This window comes from Scyliorhinus torazame, chromosome 17 (genome assembly GCF_047496885.1).
Source record: "Scyliorhinus torazame isolate Kashiwa2021f chromosome 17, sScyTor2.1, whole genome shotgun sequence".
Taxonomy (NCBI): Eukaryota; Metazoa; Chordata; class Chondrichthyes; order Carcharhiniformes; family Scyliorhinidae; genus Scyliorhinus; species Scyliorhinus torazame.
In genome coordinates, this window is record NC_092723.1 from 135,970,960 (window position 1) to 135,988,972 (window position 18,013).

Below are 18,013 nucleotides of genomic sequence, written 5' to 3' on the forward strand. Positions count from 1 at the left end.
TGAGGTATTGCTGGAGTGCACCATCAACCCTGGGAATTGCATTTTAATTTGATTTGGTAATAATCCTTATTAGTGTCACAAGTAGGCTTTCATTAACACCGCAATGAAGTTACTGTGTAAATCCCCAAGTCACCACACTCTGGCGCCTGTTCGGGTACACTGAGAGAGAATTCAGAATGTCCAATTCACCTAACAAGCACGTCTTTTGGGACTTGTGGGAGGAAACCCGAGCACTCGGAGGAAACCCACGCAGACACTGGAGAACATGCAGACCCCGCACAGAGTGACCCAAGCCAAGAATCAAACCTGGATCCCTGGCGCTGTGAAGCAATGATGCTAACCACTGTGCTACCGTGCCACCCATTATTAAGTTTCCTTTGAAGTTTTGATTTAGTTTTGTTACAATTTGTAATATTTTTCTTTCAAATGGGACACTTGAACTGACAAACTGTGGTAATTGGGTTAAAAGGTGCATGTTTGTGATATGTATCTCTTGGAAATAAATGCCTGGAAAATTTGGTATTGGTGTCTATCTTTCAGGATTACAACAAAAGTATTTAAAAGGGTCATCTCCCAGCCCTTTCATTTTGAGAACACTGTAATTCAAAATAATTTGCTTTTTAATTTCATTTCACAACTGTAGATTTCTATAAATGATGGTTTTTACTTCAAAAGTTTTTTTTGCAAATTTACCAGATGGCTGTAGCATGGACTCCGATCGTTACACTATTATTGGGCAAGATCTCCGTGATCTGCCCGTGCTAATGGAAAGATTGAAGAAATTTGGCCTAAATACAAAGTAAGTTTATTCTTCTTAAGTTGTCTTTAAATTCGATTTGAATCTTGTTACTCTTCCATTACAGCATTATCTCTAATCAGAGTCATGGATGAACTGTTTCCTTCCTTTTGAAAACTGCTATCATCATCCCTTCATCAAATATCCTACACTTGACCCATATGTACTATCAAACTACCACCCTATATTATTTTCCCTTTTAATATATGAATTTGTTTTCCAAATCCATGACCATATTTCACGTGCCTTTTTTTTTTTGAAACCACCCTCTCAACTTGTGCTGCCTTCAAAGATTCACCCAAAGGGTTGTGAATCTATGGAATTCCCTGCCCACTAAGCAGTTGAGGCTCCTTCATTAAATATTTTCAAGATAAAGATAGATAGTTTTTTGAAGAATAAAGGGTTATGGTGTTCAGGTGGGAAAGTGGAGCTGATTCCACAAAACATCAGCCATGATCTCATTGAATGGCAAAGCAGGCTCGAAGGGCCAGATGGCCTACTCCTGCTCCTAGTTCTTATGTTATGTTCTTATGTTATTTGTGTGCATACACCCCCTTGTATGTACCCTCTTCAAATTGATTATTTAAATAATTTAGCCTCTGCTTATTTTTCCTACCAAATCTATCACTTAACATTTCACTGTTACATTTCACTGTTTTATATCATCTGGAAGGAGGTTAGCTCCGTTGACTAGATGGCTGGTGTGTGCATTAGATTAATGCCAGTGTTCGATCCTCGTACCAGCTGAAATAGACTTGGGGGGGGGGGGGGGGGGGTCTGTTGCCTCGTCCTACACATTGGTTTGGCAAATAATCACCAAGGACCTGCCCTTGGGCAGAGAACTAAAAAGAAGACATTTATTTTGTTTCATTCATAGAAGCAGAGGGTACAAAAGCAAGGAAGTTGTACAAAACATTGTAAAATACCAGTTAGGCCTCAGCTGGAGTATGGTGTTCATTTCTGGACACCACACTTTAGGAAGGATATCAAATACAGATTGTGTGTGTGCAAAAGATATTTACTAGAATGGTACCAGAAATGAAGAACTTCAATGAAAAGAAGAAACTGGGATTGTACTCCATTGAGCAGGGAAGGTTTAGAGAAGATTTGACTGCTAGCTGCTATATTCCAAGGCTCATGTCACAGGCAAGTTTACCCAAGACCAGGTTATCAATATCTATCTAAAAGCACCGTGGCCCCAAAACTGACCACTGGGAAAACACCACTATGTATTTCATCCCAGCTTTACAAACAAACGTTCACAACTGCCATCTGTTTTCTGTCCCTGAGCCAAGTTTGTTTTCATCCACTGTCCCTTTAATTCTGCTAATAGTTCTATCTGTAGTACTTTGTCGAACACCTTTTGAAAGTCCACATATGCAACACAAACAGCATTACCCTCCTTAAGCTATCTTGCTTCAAAGAATGAAATCAAGTTTGCCAAACACAATTTGACTTCAGCAAATCCATGCTAACTTCCCATACTTGTATAATTCTATATTTATCAGTAGTGAGCTGCCTGGAAATCTTTTGGCTTCCAGTAACTCTTTAATGAGACTGATGAGAATTTGGGCCAAGTTTCAAACGCAGACAATTTTGCTTCCAAGACAAATTACTTTTTGACAAAGAGTCACAAGACTCAAAACATTCGCTCCGTTCCCTTTCCACAGATGCTGTCAGACCTGCTGAGATTGTCCAGCATTTTCTGTTTTTGTTCAGATTTCAGCATTCACGGTAATTTGCTTTTACTTTTTTCTATGTTGCTCCAATGGATTTGGTATGCTGTTGTTGACTTTAAGGGTTCAGAGACCTTAATTTTGATTTCTTTGTGTGTGTTTTTTAATATATCCTTTGTATTTAATCAGGTGAATTCTGCAGTTCACCAGTTGTACAAGTTTGACTTGTTTTAACCTATTGCAGTATGTTATTTTAACTCTCGAACACTGTCTGAAACAGATACAAACTTTAAGACAAAATGCACTTGATTGAATGTTGAAATGTTTCCTTAATTTTAGTGTTTGGTCATGATGAATAAGTAATGCATACACTTTGATCACAGCTTATAATGAAGAAATTGCTCAGGTCCAGTGTTAAGCTATTCATGGCTTTTAAGCAAATAACTGAAATTACTCTGCTTACTATGATATATTTCTGTTATACTGGTGACAGTCTTTTTAAAGTGAATGCTGCCTACTCTTTTTTTTGTTCTGAGTATAGAATGTAATGCAAGTACATAAATCCTTAATGTAATTCCATTAGTTGTACTCCTAGCAATGTTGCTTACCTCACTCTACCTACCTCTTATGTGCTGGCACAGATTTTTTTTCTAGTAACTGCAAATTACTGTATTCTAGTGATAATGTATTTTATGACCGCAGTGTTTCTAACCCCCAACTGATTCAGTAACAAAAACAAAACAGAACCAGAAGGTTGGCGTATGAAAAAGCACAATGTTGTTGACTAATTTTCATTTATGCCTCTTTCATTTTACCTTCGCCCTCCCTTAGTTGTTTCGGGTTACCATCCCCTTTTCTTCTACATCTTTTTCTCCAATTCCCTGTCTTACTTAAATCTATGCTTCTGATTTCCTTTCATGGTTGGGATTTATAACTGAGGTAATGTTGTAACTGATGATGTTATGAATAAAATGTATATTATGATGTTTAAAAATATCTAACATATGATTTGCTGTCATCTAGAATGTCCAATGTTTCAAACCGCAGGAATATAACCCTCCCATTATGTTTCTTGTAGATTACCAACATTGCTGCTGGCAGAATGTGTTCTTGTTTATATCACCCCAGAGAAATCTGCAGAACTAATCAAGTGGGCGTCAAGTACTTTTAATACAACCATGTTTATCAATTATGAGCAGGTAAAATCCATTTCAATTTTCCCAAGCAATGGCTTACTTGTGATGGAGGCATGTACTTTTTGGCTTTCGTAAAACTGGCTTTGAGTAACTTTAATTCAGTAATGTTATCATTTGGTGAAGAGATTACAAAAATGCCATACAAACTGTAAAATTGGAAAATAATTTGTTTATCGTTTGAGATTTTATTTCTTGTATTTTAATTTTATAAAGATTAATTGTTTTTTGTTTCTAGGCATTTGGTGTCTCTCACAAGTGGGGCATTGGGATAATTTTTTTTTTTTTTTTAAATATTTTATTGAAAATTTTTGGTCAACCAACACAGTACATTGTGCATCCTTTACACAATATTATAACAACACAAATAACAATGACCTATTTTATAAACAAAAAACAAAAACAAAAAAATGAATAAATAATAAATAACAAAAATGAAAACTAGCCCTAATTGGCAACTGCCTTATCACAAGTAACACTCTCCAAAAATATAATTTAACAGTCTAATATATAATTATCTGTAGCAACGACCTATACATACTATACAGTATATATTAACAACCCTGACAGTCCTTCTGGTTCCTCCTCCCCCCCCCCCCCCCCCGATCCTGGGCTGCTGCTGCTGCCTTCTTTTTCCCATTCCGTCTATCTTTCTGCGAGGTATTCGACGAACGGTTGCTACCGCCTGGTGAACCCTTGAGCCGACCCCCTTAGGACGAACTTAATCCGCTCTAGCTTTATAAACCCCGCCATGTCATTTATCCAGGTCTCCACCCCCGGGGGCTTGGCTTCTTTCCACATTAGCAATATCCTGCGCTGGGCTACTAGGGACGCAAAGGCCAAAACATCGGCCTCTCTCGCCTCCTGCACTCTCGGCTCTTGTGCAACCCCAAATATAGCCAACCCCCAGCTTGGTTCGACCCGGACTCCTACTACTTTTGAAAGCACCTTTGTCACCCCCATCCAAAACCCCTGTAGTGCCGGGCATGACCAAAACATATGGGTATGATTCGCTGGGCTTCTCGAGCACCTCGCACACCTATCCTCCACCCCAAAAAATTTACTGAGCCGTGCTCCAGTCATATGTGCCCTGTGTAATACCTTAAACTGAATCAGGCTTAGCCTGGCACACGAGGACGACGAGTTTACCCTGCTTAGGGCATCTGCCCACAGCCCCTCCTCGATCTCCTCCCCCAGCTCTTCTTCCCATTTCCCTTTTAGTTCATCTACCATAGTCTCCCCTTCGTCCCTCATTTCCCTATATATATCTGACACCTTACCATCCCCCACCCATGTCTTTGAGATCACTCTGTCCTGCACCTCTTGTGTCGGGAGCTGCGGGAATTCCCTCACCTGTTGCCTCGCAAAAGCCCTCAGTTGCATATACCTGAATGCATTCCCTTGGGGCAACCCATATTTCTCGGTCAGCGCTCCCAGACTCGCGAACTTCCCATCCACAAACAGATCTTTCAGTTGCGTTATTCCTGCTCTTTGCCACATTCCATATCCCCCATCCATTCCCCCCGGGGCAAACCTATGGTTGTTTCTTATCGGGGACCCCCCAAGGCTCCAGTCTTTCCCCTATGCCGTCTCCACTGTCCCCAAATCTTCAGTGTAGCCACCACCACCGGGCTTGTGGTGTAGTTCCTCGGTGAGAACGGCAATGGGGCTGTCACCATAGCCTGTAGGCTAGTCCCCCTACAGGACGCCCTCTCTAATCTCTTCCACGCCGCTCCCTCCTCCTCTCCCATCCACTTACTCACCATTGAAATATTAGCGGCCCAATAATACTCACTCAGGCTCGGTAGTGCCAGCCCCCCCCTATCCCTGCTACGCTGTAAGAATCCCTTCCTCACTCTCGGGGTCTTCCCGGCCCACACAAAACCCATGATGCTCTTTTCAATCCTTTTAAAAAAAAAAAAAAAAAGCCTTCGTGATCACCACCGGGAGGCACTGAAACACAAAGAGGAATCTCGGGAGGACCACCATCTTAACCGCCTGCACCCTCCCTGCCATTGACAGGGATACCATATCCCATCTCTTGAAATCCTCCTCCATCTGTTCCACCAACCGCGTTAAATTTAACCTATGCAATGTGCCCCAATTCTGAGCTATCTGGATCCCCAGGTAACGAAAGTCCCTTGTTACCTTCCTCAACGGTAGGTCCTCTATTTCTCTACTCTGCTCCCCTGGATGCACCACAAACAACTCACTTTTCCCCATGTTCAATTTATACCCTGAAAAATCCCCAAACCCCCCAAGTATCTGCATTATTTCTGGCATCCCCTCCGCCGGGTCCGCCACGTATAGTAGCAAATCGTCCGCATACAAAGATACCCGGTGCTCTTCTCCTCCCCTAAGTACTCCCCTCCACTTCTTGGAAACCCTCAACGCTATCGCCAGGGGCTCAATCGCCAGTGCAAACAATAATGTGGACAGAGGGCATCCCTGCCTTGTCCCTCTATGGAGCCGAAAATATGCAGATCCCCGTCCATTCGTGACCATGCTCGCCACTGGGGCCCTATACAACAGCTGCACCCATCTAACATACCCCTCGCCAAAACCAAATCTCCTCAACACCTCCCACAAATAATCCCACTCCACTCTATCAAATGCTTTCTCGGCATCCATCGCCACTACTATCTCCGTTTCTCCCTCTGGTGGGGCCATCATCATTACCCCTAACAACCTCCGTATATTCGTGTTCAGCTGTCTCCCCTTCACAAACCCAGTTTGGTCCTCGTGGACCACCCCCGGGACACATTCCTCTATTCTCATTGCCATTACCTTGGCCAGGACCTTGGCATCTACATTTAGGAGGGAAATAGGTCTATAGGACCCGCATTGTAGCGGGTCCTTTTCCTTCTTTAAGAGAAGCGATATCGTTGCTTCAGACATAGTCGGGGGCAGTTGTCCCCTTTCCTTTGCCTCATTAAAGGTCCTCGTCAGTACCGGGGCGAGCAAGTCCACATATTTTCTATAGAATTCGACTGGGAATCCATCCGGTCCCGGGGCCTTTCCCGCCTGCATGCTCCTAATTCCTTTCACCACTTCTTCTACCTCGATCTGTGCTCCCAGTCCCACCCTTTCCTGCTCTTCCACCTTGGGAAATTCCAGCCGATCCAAGAAGCCCATCATTCTCTCCCTCCCATCCGGGGGTTGAGCTTCATATAATTTTTTATAAAATGTCTTGAACACTCCATTCACTCTCTCCGCTCCCCGCTCCATCTCTCCTTCCTCATCCCTCACTCCCCCTATTTCCCTCGCTGCTCCCCTTTTCCTCAATTGGTGTGCCAGCAACCTGCTCGCCTTCTCCCCATATTCGTACTGTACGCCCTGTGCCTTCCTCCATTGTGCCTCTGCAGTGCCTGTAGTCAGCAAGTCAAATTCTACATGTAGCCTTTGCCTTTCCCTGTACAGTCCCTCCTCCGGTGCTTCCGCATATTGTCTGTCCACCCTCAAAAGTTCTTGCAGCAACCGCTCCCGTTCCTTACTCTCCTGCTTCCCTTTATGTGCCCTTATTGATATCAGCTCCCCTCTAACCACCGCCTTCAACGCCTCCCAGACCACTCCCACCTGGACCTCCCCATTATCATTGAGTTCCAAGTACTTTTCAATGCATCCCCTCACCCTTAGACACACCCCCTCATCTGCCATTAGTCCCATGTCCATTCTCCAGGGTGGGCGCCCTCCTGTTTCCTCCCCTATCTCCAAGTCCACCCAGTGTGGAGCGTGATCCGAAATGGCTATAGCCGTATACTCCGTTCCCCTCACCTTCGGGATCAATGCCCTACCCAGCACAAAAAAGTCTATTCGCGAGTAGACTTTATGGACATAGGAGAAAAACGAGAACTCCTTACTCCGAGGTCTGCTAAATCTCCACGGGTCTACACCTCCCATCTGCTCCATAAAATCTTTAAGTACCTTGGCTGCTGCCGGCCTCCTTCCAGTCCTGGACTTCGACCTATCCAGCCCTGGTTCCAACACCGTATTAAAATCTCCCCCCATTATCAGCTTTCCCATCTCTAGGTCCGGAATGCGTCCTAGCATCCGCCTCATAAAATTGGCATCATCCCAGTTCGGGGCATATACGTTTACCAAAACCACCGTCTCCCCCTGTAGTTTGCCACTCACCATCACGTATCTGCCCCCGTTATCCGCCACTATAGTCTTTGCCTCGAACATTACCCGCTTCCCCACTAATATAGCCACCCCCCTGTTTTTCGCATCTAGCCCCGAATGGAACACCTGCCCCACCCATCCTTTGCGTAGCCTAACCTGGTCTATCAGTTTCAGGTGCGTTTCCTGTAACATAACCACATCTGCCTTAAGTTTCTTAAGGTGTGCGAGTACCCGTGCCCTCTTTATCGGCCCGTTCAGCCCTCTCACGTTCCACGTGATCAGCCGAGTTGGGGGGCTTCCTACCCCCCCCCCCCCCCTTGTCGATTAGCCATCACCTTTTTCCAGCTCCTCACCCGGTTCCCACGCAGCTGTATCTCCCCCAGGCGGTGCCCCCCCCGCCCATCCTCTCCCATACCAGCTCCCCCCTCTCCCCAGCAGCAGCAACCCAGTAATTCCCCCCTCCCACCCCCCCCCCGCTAGATCCCCCGCTAGCATAATTACTCCCCCCATGTTGCTCCCAGAAGTCAGCAAACTCTGGCTGACCTCGGCTTCCCCTCGTGACCTCGGCTCGCACCGTGCGACGCCCCCTCCTTCCTGCTTCTCTATTCCCGCCATGATTATCATAGCGCGGGAACCAAGCCCGCGCTTCTCCCTTGGCCCCGCCCCTAATGGCCAACGCCCCATCTCCTCCACCTCCCCTCCTCCCCCCATCACCACCTGTGGGAGAGAGAAAAGTTACCACATCGCAGGATTAGTACATAAAACCCCTCTTTGCCCCCCACATTCGCCCCACCACTTTGTTCGAACGTTCTTTTTAATAACCCGCTCATTCCAGTTTTTCTTCCACAATAAAAGTCCACGCTTCATCCGCCGTCTCAAAGTAGTGGTGCCTCCCTCGATATGTGACCCACAGTCTTGCCGGTTGCAGCATTCCAAATTTTATCTTCTTTTTATGAAGCACCGCCTTGGCCCGATTAAAGCTCGCCCTCCTTCTCGCCACCTCCGCACTCCAGTCTTGGTATACGCGGATCACCGCGTTCTCCCATTTACTGCTCCGAGTTTTCTTCGCCCATCTAAGGACCATTTCTCTATCCTTAAAACGGAGGAATCTCACCACTATGGCTCTGGGAATTTCTCCTGCTCTCGGTCCTCGCGCCATCACTCGGTATGCTCCCTCCACCTCCAACGGACCCGCCGGGGCCTCCTCTCCCATTAACGAGTGCAGCATCGTGCTCACATATGCCCCGACGTCCGCTCCCTCCGCACCTTCAGGAAGACCAAGAATCCTCAGGTTGTTCCTCCTTGCGTTGTTTTCCAGTGCCTCCAACCTTTCCACACATCGTTTCTGATGTGCCTCCTGCGTCTCCGTCTTCACCACCAGGCCCTGTATATCGTCCTCATTCTCGGCTGCCTTTGCCTTCACGACCCGAAGCTCCCGCTCCTGGGTCTTTTGTTCCTCCTTTAGCCCTTCGATCGCCTGTAGTATCGGGGCCAACAGCTCTTTCTTCATTTCCTTTTTGATCTCTTCCACACAGCATTTCAAGAACTCTTGTTGTTCAGGGCCCCATGTTAAACTGCCACCTTCCGACACCATCTTGGTTTTTGCTTGCCTTCCTTGCCGCTGTTCTAAAGGATCCACTGCAATCTGGCCACTCTCTCCTCCTTTTTCCATCCGTATCCAGGGGGGATTCCCTTCTGGTTTACCGCACAGTGTTTTTAGCCGTCAAAATTGCCGTTGGGGCTCCTATCAAGAGCCCAAAAGTCCGTTTCACAGGGAGCTGCCGAAACGTGCGACTCAGCTGGTCCGTTTCACAGGGAGCTGCCGAAACGTGCGACTCAGCTGGTCATAGCCGCACCCGGAAGTCTCGGGCATTGGGATAATTGAGGGCATTGTGCATCATGTCTCGCTACTATAAAAGCAAGGAATCTCCTGAGATTCAAACCAACAGTTTTCCTTTAACCCATGTCATCTAATGTCAGATTGACTTCTTGTCTTTTTCTGTTTTGGGGAAACTGAAGGCAAAAAGGCAGCGGTGTTTGCCACCGTAACAATAGACACTGTTCCAAAAAAAATCTAACACTTTGCATCGTTTTTATGTGAGATATACTAGTTTTTGTGTGTAATTTCAGTTTTAACAGATGACTGGCTTTTCTTCCTGAGCAGCTCAACATATCCCAGACAGACCACCATTGTTCTTTGCGATCTTTCAGTCTATCAGCTAATGGAAACATTCGAATGATTGTGCATTTTTCAGGTGAACATGACTGATCGTTTTGGCCAGGTGATGATAGAAAACTTGCAGCGACGGCAGTGTAACCTTGCTGGAGTAGACATCTGTCAGACTCTGGAAACGCAGGTTGTGTATACTTTTTTTTTGAATTTTCGAGTACCCAATTCTTTTTTTTCCCAATTAAGGGGCAATGTGGCATGGCCAATCTACCTACCCTGCACATCCTTTTGGGCTGTGGGGGTGAGACCCACACAGACACGGAGAATGTGCAAACTCCACATGAACTATGACCCGGAGCTGGGATCGAACCCGGGTCCTCTACGCCATGCAACCACTGTACTGCCCCCAGGTTGTGTATACTTTTGTCACAATTGCATTATTTATATTAGTTTTTCATTTGTTTTTTTAAAGGGGAATTTTACTTGTCATTGAATTTTGCTGCACAGAAGGAAGCCAATCACTCTGTTGGATGAGAAAGAGCAATTAAGACTAATCGCACTTTACCACTGTTGGCCCATAGCTTTAAGTTATGGCTCTTTAAGCACATTTTTAAATACTTTTAAATGCAGTGAGGGTTTCTAGCTCTCCACACTTTTCAGGTAGTGAGCTCCAGACCTGCACCACTGCCTGGGTGGTGTCTCCTATCTTCCCTCTAATTCTTCTTACAAGTACTTTATCTATGTCCCATGTCATTGACTGCACTGCTAAGGGAAATAGGTCCATCATCGTTTTACAAAGCTCAATTCGATCGGCCTTCAGCCTCCTGTTTTCTAAAGAAAATAATTCCAGCCTATTCAGTGTTTCCTCATAGCTAACATGTTCCAGTTCTGGCAACATCTTTATAAATCTCTGTACCTTCTCGAGTGTGATCACATAATTTTTGTAATGTGGTGGCCAGAAGTGTACACATGCTCTACCTATGTATGCCCGAATCAGTGTCCTACATAGTTCTAGCATAACTTCCATGCTCTTGTATTTTATGCTCTGGCTAATAAAGGAAAGTATCTTGTATGCTACCTCATCTACCTATCCTGCTACGTTCAGGAATCTGTGGATATAAACTCGTAGTACCTCAGCTCCTCTGTACTTCTCAGTATCCTACCATTTATTGTGTATCTCCTTGTCTTGTTTTTCCTCCTCAAATGCATGCCCTCCAGTTACTCCAGATTGAATTCCATTTGCCACTTTAATAATAATCTTTATTAGTGTCACATGTAGACTTACATTAACGCTGCAATGAAGTTATTGTGAAAATCCCCTAGTCACCACATTCCTGCATCTGTTCGGGTACAGAGGGAGAATTCAGAATGTACAATCAACCAAACCTGCCCATCTTTGGACTGTGGGAGGAAACTGGAGCACCTGGAGGAAACCCACGCAGGCACTAGGAGAACGTGCAGACTCCGCACAGACAGTGACCCAAGCTGGGAATCAAACCCGGGTCCCTGGTGCTGTGAAGCAACAGTGCTAATCTCTGTGCTACCATGCCGACCTTTATTCCACTCACTTGATTAGTCCATTGGTAGCTTCCTGCAATCTACAGGTTTCTTCCTCACGATCAACCACATAGCCAGTTTTTATATCATCTGCAAACTTCTTCATCAAACTGTCAGTATTGTTCCCCCTCTTTTGTGATCACAGAAACAAATTATTCATAAAGTACCATGCTCATTTGTCTCTCATCTGCCCTGTTCTTGCTTAGTCATTCTCTTGTTCTTTGTGTTTACAAAATATCTTTGGGTTTTCCCTAATTCTTCTTGACAATATTTTTTCATGCCCTCCTTAACTTTCCTAATTTCCTATGTAACTTCACTCCTGCACTTTCTATATTCTTGTAGGCTTTCTATATTATTGAACTCCTGCTATAACATAGCATAAGGACGGCATAGTGGTTAACACTGCTGCCTCAACACCAGGGATCCAAGGTTCAGTTTCGACCTCTGATGACTGTGTGGAGTTTGTACATTATTCTCGTGTCTGTGTGAGTTTCCTCCGAGTGCTCTGGTTTCCTCACAGTCCAATGCTGTGTACGTTGGGTGGATTTCCCCTTAGTGACCAAAGGCTAGTTGGAGTTAAGGGGATAGGGCAGAGGGGGTACCGGGGTGGGGTGCTTTTTCAGAGTGTCGGTGCGGACTCCAGGATCTGAATGGTTTCCTTCTGTGCAGTAGGGATTCTCTGAGACATTAAGTTTCCCTTTTTGCCTTATTCTACAATGCTACTTGACATCCAAGGAGCTCTGGATTTGAGGTTCCAACCCATCTTTTTTCTTTTTTGCAACATATTTGTTCTGAAATTTGTATCTCCTCCTCCTACCACTGCAGGGCCTGTGATTTATATTTGCGTTTCCAGTCCACTTAAGCTAATCACAGGTTACCTATCCCCAATTGTGACCTCTTGCTCCTAGTCTTTCTCTGTCCTTTTCCATAACTACACTGAATCTGTCTGAACTAATATCACTACCACCTAACTGCTCTCCCACTGATAGCCTTTTTCATCTGGCCAGTGCAATTCCCTAAAACTAAGTCCAGAACATCCCCTTCCCTTGTGGTTCTTCCTGTGTATGTACTGGCTTGAAAAGCATTCAGGAGATTGTTTTTCTTAAATCAGTACCCTCCGTACCTTTACACTGATTCTATCCCAGTTAATATTTGAATAGTTGAAATCCACTACTATTGCTTTTGCATGTCTCAGAAATTTGCCTACATATTTGCTCTTCTATAATTCCTCTGACTGCTTGGAAATCTATAAGTATACTCCCAGCAGTGTGCCTGACTCTCTTCCGCCCTCATACAGCTTCATACTCCTCATACATCTTTCCTCCTCAGAACTGTACATTGTTTGACCAACATTCCCACCCCTTCCTTTTTTATCTCCATCTCTATCTGATCTGAAAACTCTAAATCTGCCTTTCCTGCCCTTCTTTAAGCCATGTTTCAATGATAGCAACATTGTACCAGACTTCCAGATGTCTACTTGTGCCCGCAGCTCATCTGCCTTATTCACTAGACTCCTCACATTGAAGTACATCCAACTAATCACTGAACAACTCCTTTACTGTCAGTTTTGTTTTCTCTGCCTTCCACAAGCTCTTTTTAATTTTCTGCTTTCATTTTCCAGTTTTGCTTCTTTCCAACACTAAAATCAGATTAAGTAGCCATTCATCTTGTTGTTTGATAGTACTGAACAGCTACAGTTGTCTATAATAATAATCTTTATTGTCACAAGTAGGCTTGCATTAATACTGCAATGAAGTTACTGTGAACATAGACCATTACAGAGCAGTACAGGCCCTTCAGCCCTCGATGTTGTGCAAAGCCCCTAGTCACCACATGGCGCCTGTTCGGTTACACAGAGGGAGAATTCAGAATGTCCAAATTACCTAAATTATATAACCAGTCACTGCACTCTAGGAAAAAAACATTAAGCACATTGAGACATGATGAGGTGCTAGTTAAATACAAACATTTGTTTTCTTCTATTTAAATTGAATTTCAAATAGGATTGCAATGGTTCCTGAATATTGTACAGATTTATAAGTATGGTAGTTAATTGTTTCTCTTTTCAAATTGTTTGGGCTTATTACTTAACAGAAAGATCGGTTTCTTTTGAATGGCTGGGATCATGCGAATACTATGGACATGATGACAGTTTATAACAGTTTGCCACAAGCAGACATTCAGAGGTACTTTTAATTTTGATTGTGATTTTCAGTACTCCCCTGCTGCTAACATTACAAATCAAAGCAGTGTATGAATTTATGTGTCAGGGCAATTGTCAAATTAAGTCTGTTAGGCCATTTTGTAGGTCAACTTTTTTCTGACCTATCTAGATGAGTAATAATAGCAATTTATGGTTGTCATGTCAGCCAGAATAACTAACAAAAATATAGGTTTAAAGGCCACAAATGCAGGAATATACTGGAATAAACTTTCCAAAGTTAATTCCCTAATTTTAGAGATTTATATTGAAGGCTGAGCTATTTTTTGAATTTCCTGAGCTTTTGATTTTTACGATGTGTTGACACTAAATATTGCCACTATGTCTATCACATATGATCATGTTGAATGACGGAGCAGACTTGATGACTCTTTATAATTATTGTGTTATTTTGTGTGTATCTAGTGGCAGTGCAACACGACTGTCACCATGGGCTAGCTCATCCCTTTCTCTAATATTAATTTACTGGTTCCCCCCAGGATAGAACATCTTGAATTCTTGGATGAGAAGGAGCTTTTGCAACAACTACTGCAACATTATTGCATCTGCTGGGCCACAAAGGATAGTGGTGACTTTGGTAATCTTTTTATGCTTTGTATTGACACCCTATAGATAACAATGTGAAAAGGAAACTTCTGTGTGGATTGACTGAAAGGTGATGGGCGCGATTTTCCCCAAAATATTCTAAGTTAATTTGTGACGAGAGCACAACACGGCCGGAGAATCCCGGGAAAGGCCAACAGCGAGCCTCACAACAGGTTTCGTTTTTCAGGGAATTTCCCACCGACTCTGCCGGGTTTCCCACCTCTATTCAATGACACTTAGTCATTTTTTGGGGTCCTGGGGTGTTCCTCACCGGTTTAGCCCACACTTAGAATTTTTTTAGCACTGGGGAGCTGAACTCCGAGATCGAGCCGCCATTTTGAAAGGGTGCCCTAAGTGAGCTTACCCCCCCACCTCCCAATCGTCAAAGTCACCCCCCACACACATGGACACTACCCCACCCCCCCAAGCCTCCTTACAACACCCCCTCCCTTCCAGGACCCCCACCCATCACCGATCTAAGCTCCCAGAGGCCCCTATCTACCTGCCCTGCACTCTCTCACCGTTCAACCCCTCTCTCCCCCCCCCCCCCCCCCCCCAAATCGGCCTTGTTTTATGGGCATGGCCCCCTCGCCCCAGCCCTTGGCAGTGCCACCCTGGCATCCAGACAGTGCTCCTGCTGGCTTTGCACTGCAATCTGGGCACTTTGGCAGTGCAAATGGTTAGGAAGACAAATAAATGGAATGTTGACATTTATAACAAGGGGAATGGAATATAACAGGAGGAACGTCTTACTGCAGCTGAACAGGGCATTGGTGAGACCACATTTGGAGCACTGCGTACAGTTTTGGTCTCCTTATTTGAAAAATGATACAATGCGTTAGAAGCTGCCGAGGAAAGGGGCCCTCAACTCATTCCTGGGATGAAGGCTTATCTTATGAAGAAAGGTTGAGCCTAGACCCGTTGGCGTTTAGAGATGATATTGCAAAACAAGATCCCGAGGGCTTGATAGGGTGCATACTCGAAGGATGTTTCCAGTCGTGGGGGAGACTACAACTGTGGAACACATTTTAAGAATATGAGGTCTCCCTTTTAAGACTGAAGTGAGGAGAATTTTTTCTTGAGGGTTGTTAGCAAATGGCATTCTCTTCACCAGAGAGCATTGGAGGCTGGGTCATTGAATTTATTGAAGGCAGATTTGGGACATATTTTTGATAGACAAAGTAGTCAAAGGTTGAGGAGTGGAGACAGGAAAGTGAAGTTGAAACCACAACCAGGTGAGCCATGATTGTATTGAATGGTGGAGCAGTTTTGAAAGGCTGAATGGCCTACTCCTAAGTCATGTGTTCCCATGTGACTGCAGCAGTTCAAGAAGGCAGCTCATCATCACCTTCTTGAGGGCATTTAGGAATGGACAACAAATGCGAGCCTGACCAGCAGCATCCAGATACCAATTCTTTTAAAAATTGGTGGTTGAAGGAAAAGGGCAAGGGGAGATAATGGGATAGCATTAGGCAACTACTACTGTGAAGGATTAGCAGCAGCAGATCCATTTATTTGAATGGTTTATTTCTGAATTACTCCCAGGTACTCTCCTCCAAGCCACTTTGCAAAGTAACCGTTTAAGAAAACAATGAATAGAATCAAGTTACTTTTTAAAGCAGTGGCTCCAAATGATGAAATTCCCTTTTTAAGGTGTTCTTCCCTTCATAGGAGGGGTGTGGGTTGCCTGTTTTTCCCCTGTTTCAAGTGAAATGTCATTTCTGAGGACTGGACTTCGAGTGTAGTGCCATAAAACTAAATTCAAATCCACTTTCATATAAGTTTCCTTTTTAACCTTGGGAGAAAAAATGGACATGTGGAAGTAGTGGGATGAAATCAACCAACTACCTATTCCTAATTACCCACTGTACCTTCACATGTAATATCCTGTTTGTTTTCAGGTATCCGTGACATTATGTTTGGGAACATTTAATTTCCATTGTGAAGTAAAGTCTGAAATAATGAGTCCAGCAATCAATCTCTGCATGAAAAGGGAAATCCATGGAAAACTTTAACAGGACACTTCCTTTGTGATTAAATGTTTGTTGCTGTTTTGCTATGTATAAGCACCAGAAAAGGCTGAACTTGCATCATTTTGTGAACTTGCAGCCTGTAGTTTGTTAACTTGGCAAACTACTTGTTTTGCATCAGAAAGATTGATTTGTTTTAATTTGTTATATTTAATAAAATTCTTATTTGAGATGGATGTGTTCACCAAAACAATAGACAATGAGTTGTCTTTTTAATCATCAGTACACAAGTAGAATTTTCCACAAATGCCTAACTTAAGACATTGATTTTCAGAATTGTTGATTATTAAAATGCAATTTTATTTGGACTATGTCCAAACTGAATAAATGGGAGTTTAAACTGATAAATTTAATATTTACAGTAATGTAATTAGACAGTTGATATTGCCTTTTTAGTAAATTAATCTGACTGAATAGTTGTCTATTCTTTACTGCATAAATGTGGTCTTTATAATTAATTCCTGTATTAGTGTCAGTTTTTACTAATGTGATCAGTTCATCACTCATTCCTTCGTAAGTGATCAATCATATTCATCACACTGGGTTTGAGCTTGAAGGAGAATGGAAAGGATCACCTGGGCAAAAAGAAGTAACAAATGAGGAATAAATGAACAAAGGAATTTGCTTAAGGTAATTAGAAAAAGGCAAAGACTGGGCAGGGCACAGAAGAATCAGATTGGTAAGGAATGTTATGGAAGGAAAATTTCAGGGAAGATTTCAAGAAGAGGAAGAGAATATCTGTGTTGGATGGCTTGAAAATTGAGTAAAGTTGTAAAATGAAAAGACTAGTGCAGGACTGAGACTGAAGAAGATGATGAACCAAGGACCTGCCTTCGGGGAAAACACACAATGGTAATGAGCTGCTATTTATAAGGTTTCCTGTAGGAAGCATGTTGATAAAACTAACGTGCTTCGTATTTAAATATGGCAGCATGGTTAGGATGTTGGTTAAAGGATTAAAACGAGTAATGATTGTTGAATGTTTTGGGCTGTTTGTATGTTTGATATGGAGATTATTGTTGGAACTATTGTTCTTCTCAGTATGCACTCACAATAGACTTGGGGATAGGTGGCATAACTGCTGAGCTTCCTCTGTACACTCATTCAAGTAGGCAGTTGGATGGTGCAATGTTCATAAAATTGTCAGTTAAATGGAGCAGACCTCCCACTTAAGCTCATGGGTAAGTAGCGTGTACATCCCACTGGGTTTTCAGCCAAGAGTTTAAAATTTCCCTACCATTTTGTTGTTACATTGGATGAACAGATCCCATCAAATTATACTGAGGAGAGCAGGAAGTTTTTCTGGTGTCTTGGTGGCAAATGTTGCTAAGCAGGAACATTGATTAGCAATGTTGAGTACCATCCGATGCCATTTAAAAACACATTGTACATGAATGCTAATTTCTGAGACTTGCATTTATAAAGCTAACATCATCTTCTTACTTGTACACAATAAACATTTTGAACAAACTGGCTAATGGTATATAATCCCGAGCGCCTCATGTCTACTTATCATAGAATTTAAAGTGCAGAAAGAGGCCATTCGGCCCATCGAGTCTGCACCGGCTCTTGGAAAGAGCACCCGACCCAAGTCCACACCTCCACCCTATCCCCATAACCCAGCAGCCACACCAACACTAAGGGCAATTTTGGACACTAAAGG

At 43.7% G+C, this 18,013-nt stretch overlaps 1 protein-coding gene across 4 annotated transcripts in view; it reads left to right on the top strand.

The window, feature by feature from the left end:
- LOC140394172 (leucine carboxyl methyltransferase 1-like) overlaps window positions 1-16,808 on the top strand; it is a 56,169-nt gene extending 39,361 nt beyond the window's left edge. For all 4 annotated transcript variants that reach the window (XM_072481118.1, XM_072481117.1, XM_072481119.1 and 1 more), the window contains exons 7-12: window positions 697-799; window positions 3,551-3,671; window positions 10,043-10,144; window positions 13,609-13,700; window positions 14,215-14,312; window positions 16,222-16,808. In XM_072481118.1, coding sequence (XP_072337219.1) covers window positions 697-799; window positions 3,551-3,671; window positions 10,043-10,144; window positions 13,609-13,700; window positions 14,215-14,312; window positions 16,222-16,253 — 548 coding nt within the window. In that variant the 3' untranslated portion in view covers window positions 16,254-16,808. The remainder of the gene's footprint in view (window positions 1-696; window positions 800-3,550; window positions 3,672-10,042; window positions 10,145-13,608; window positions 13,701-14,214; window positions 14,313-16,221) is intronic.
- The last annotated feature ends 1,205 nt before the right edge of the window (window positions 16,809-18,013 follow it).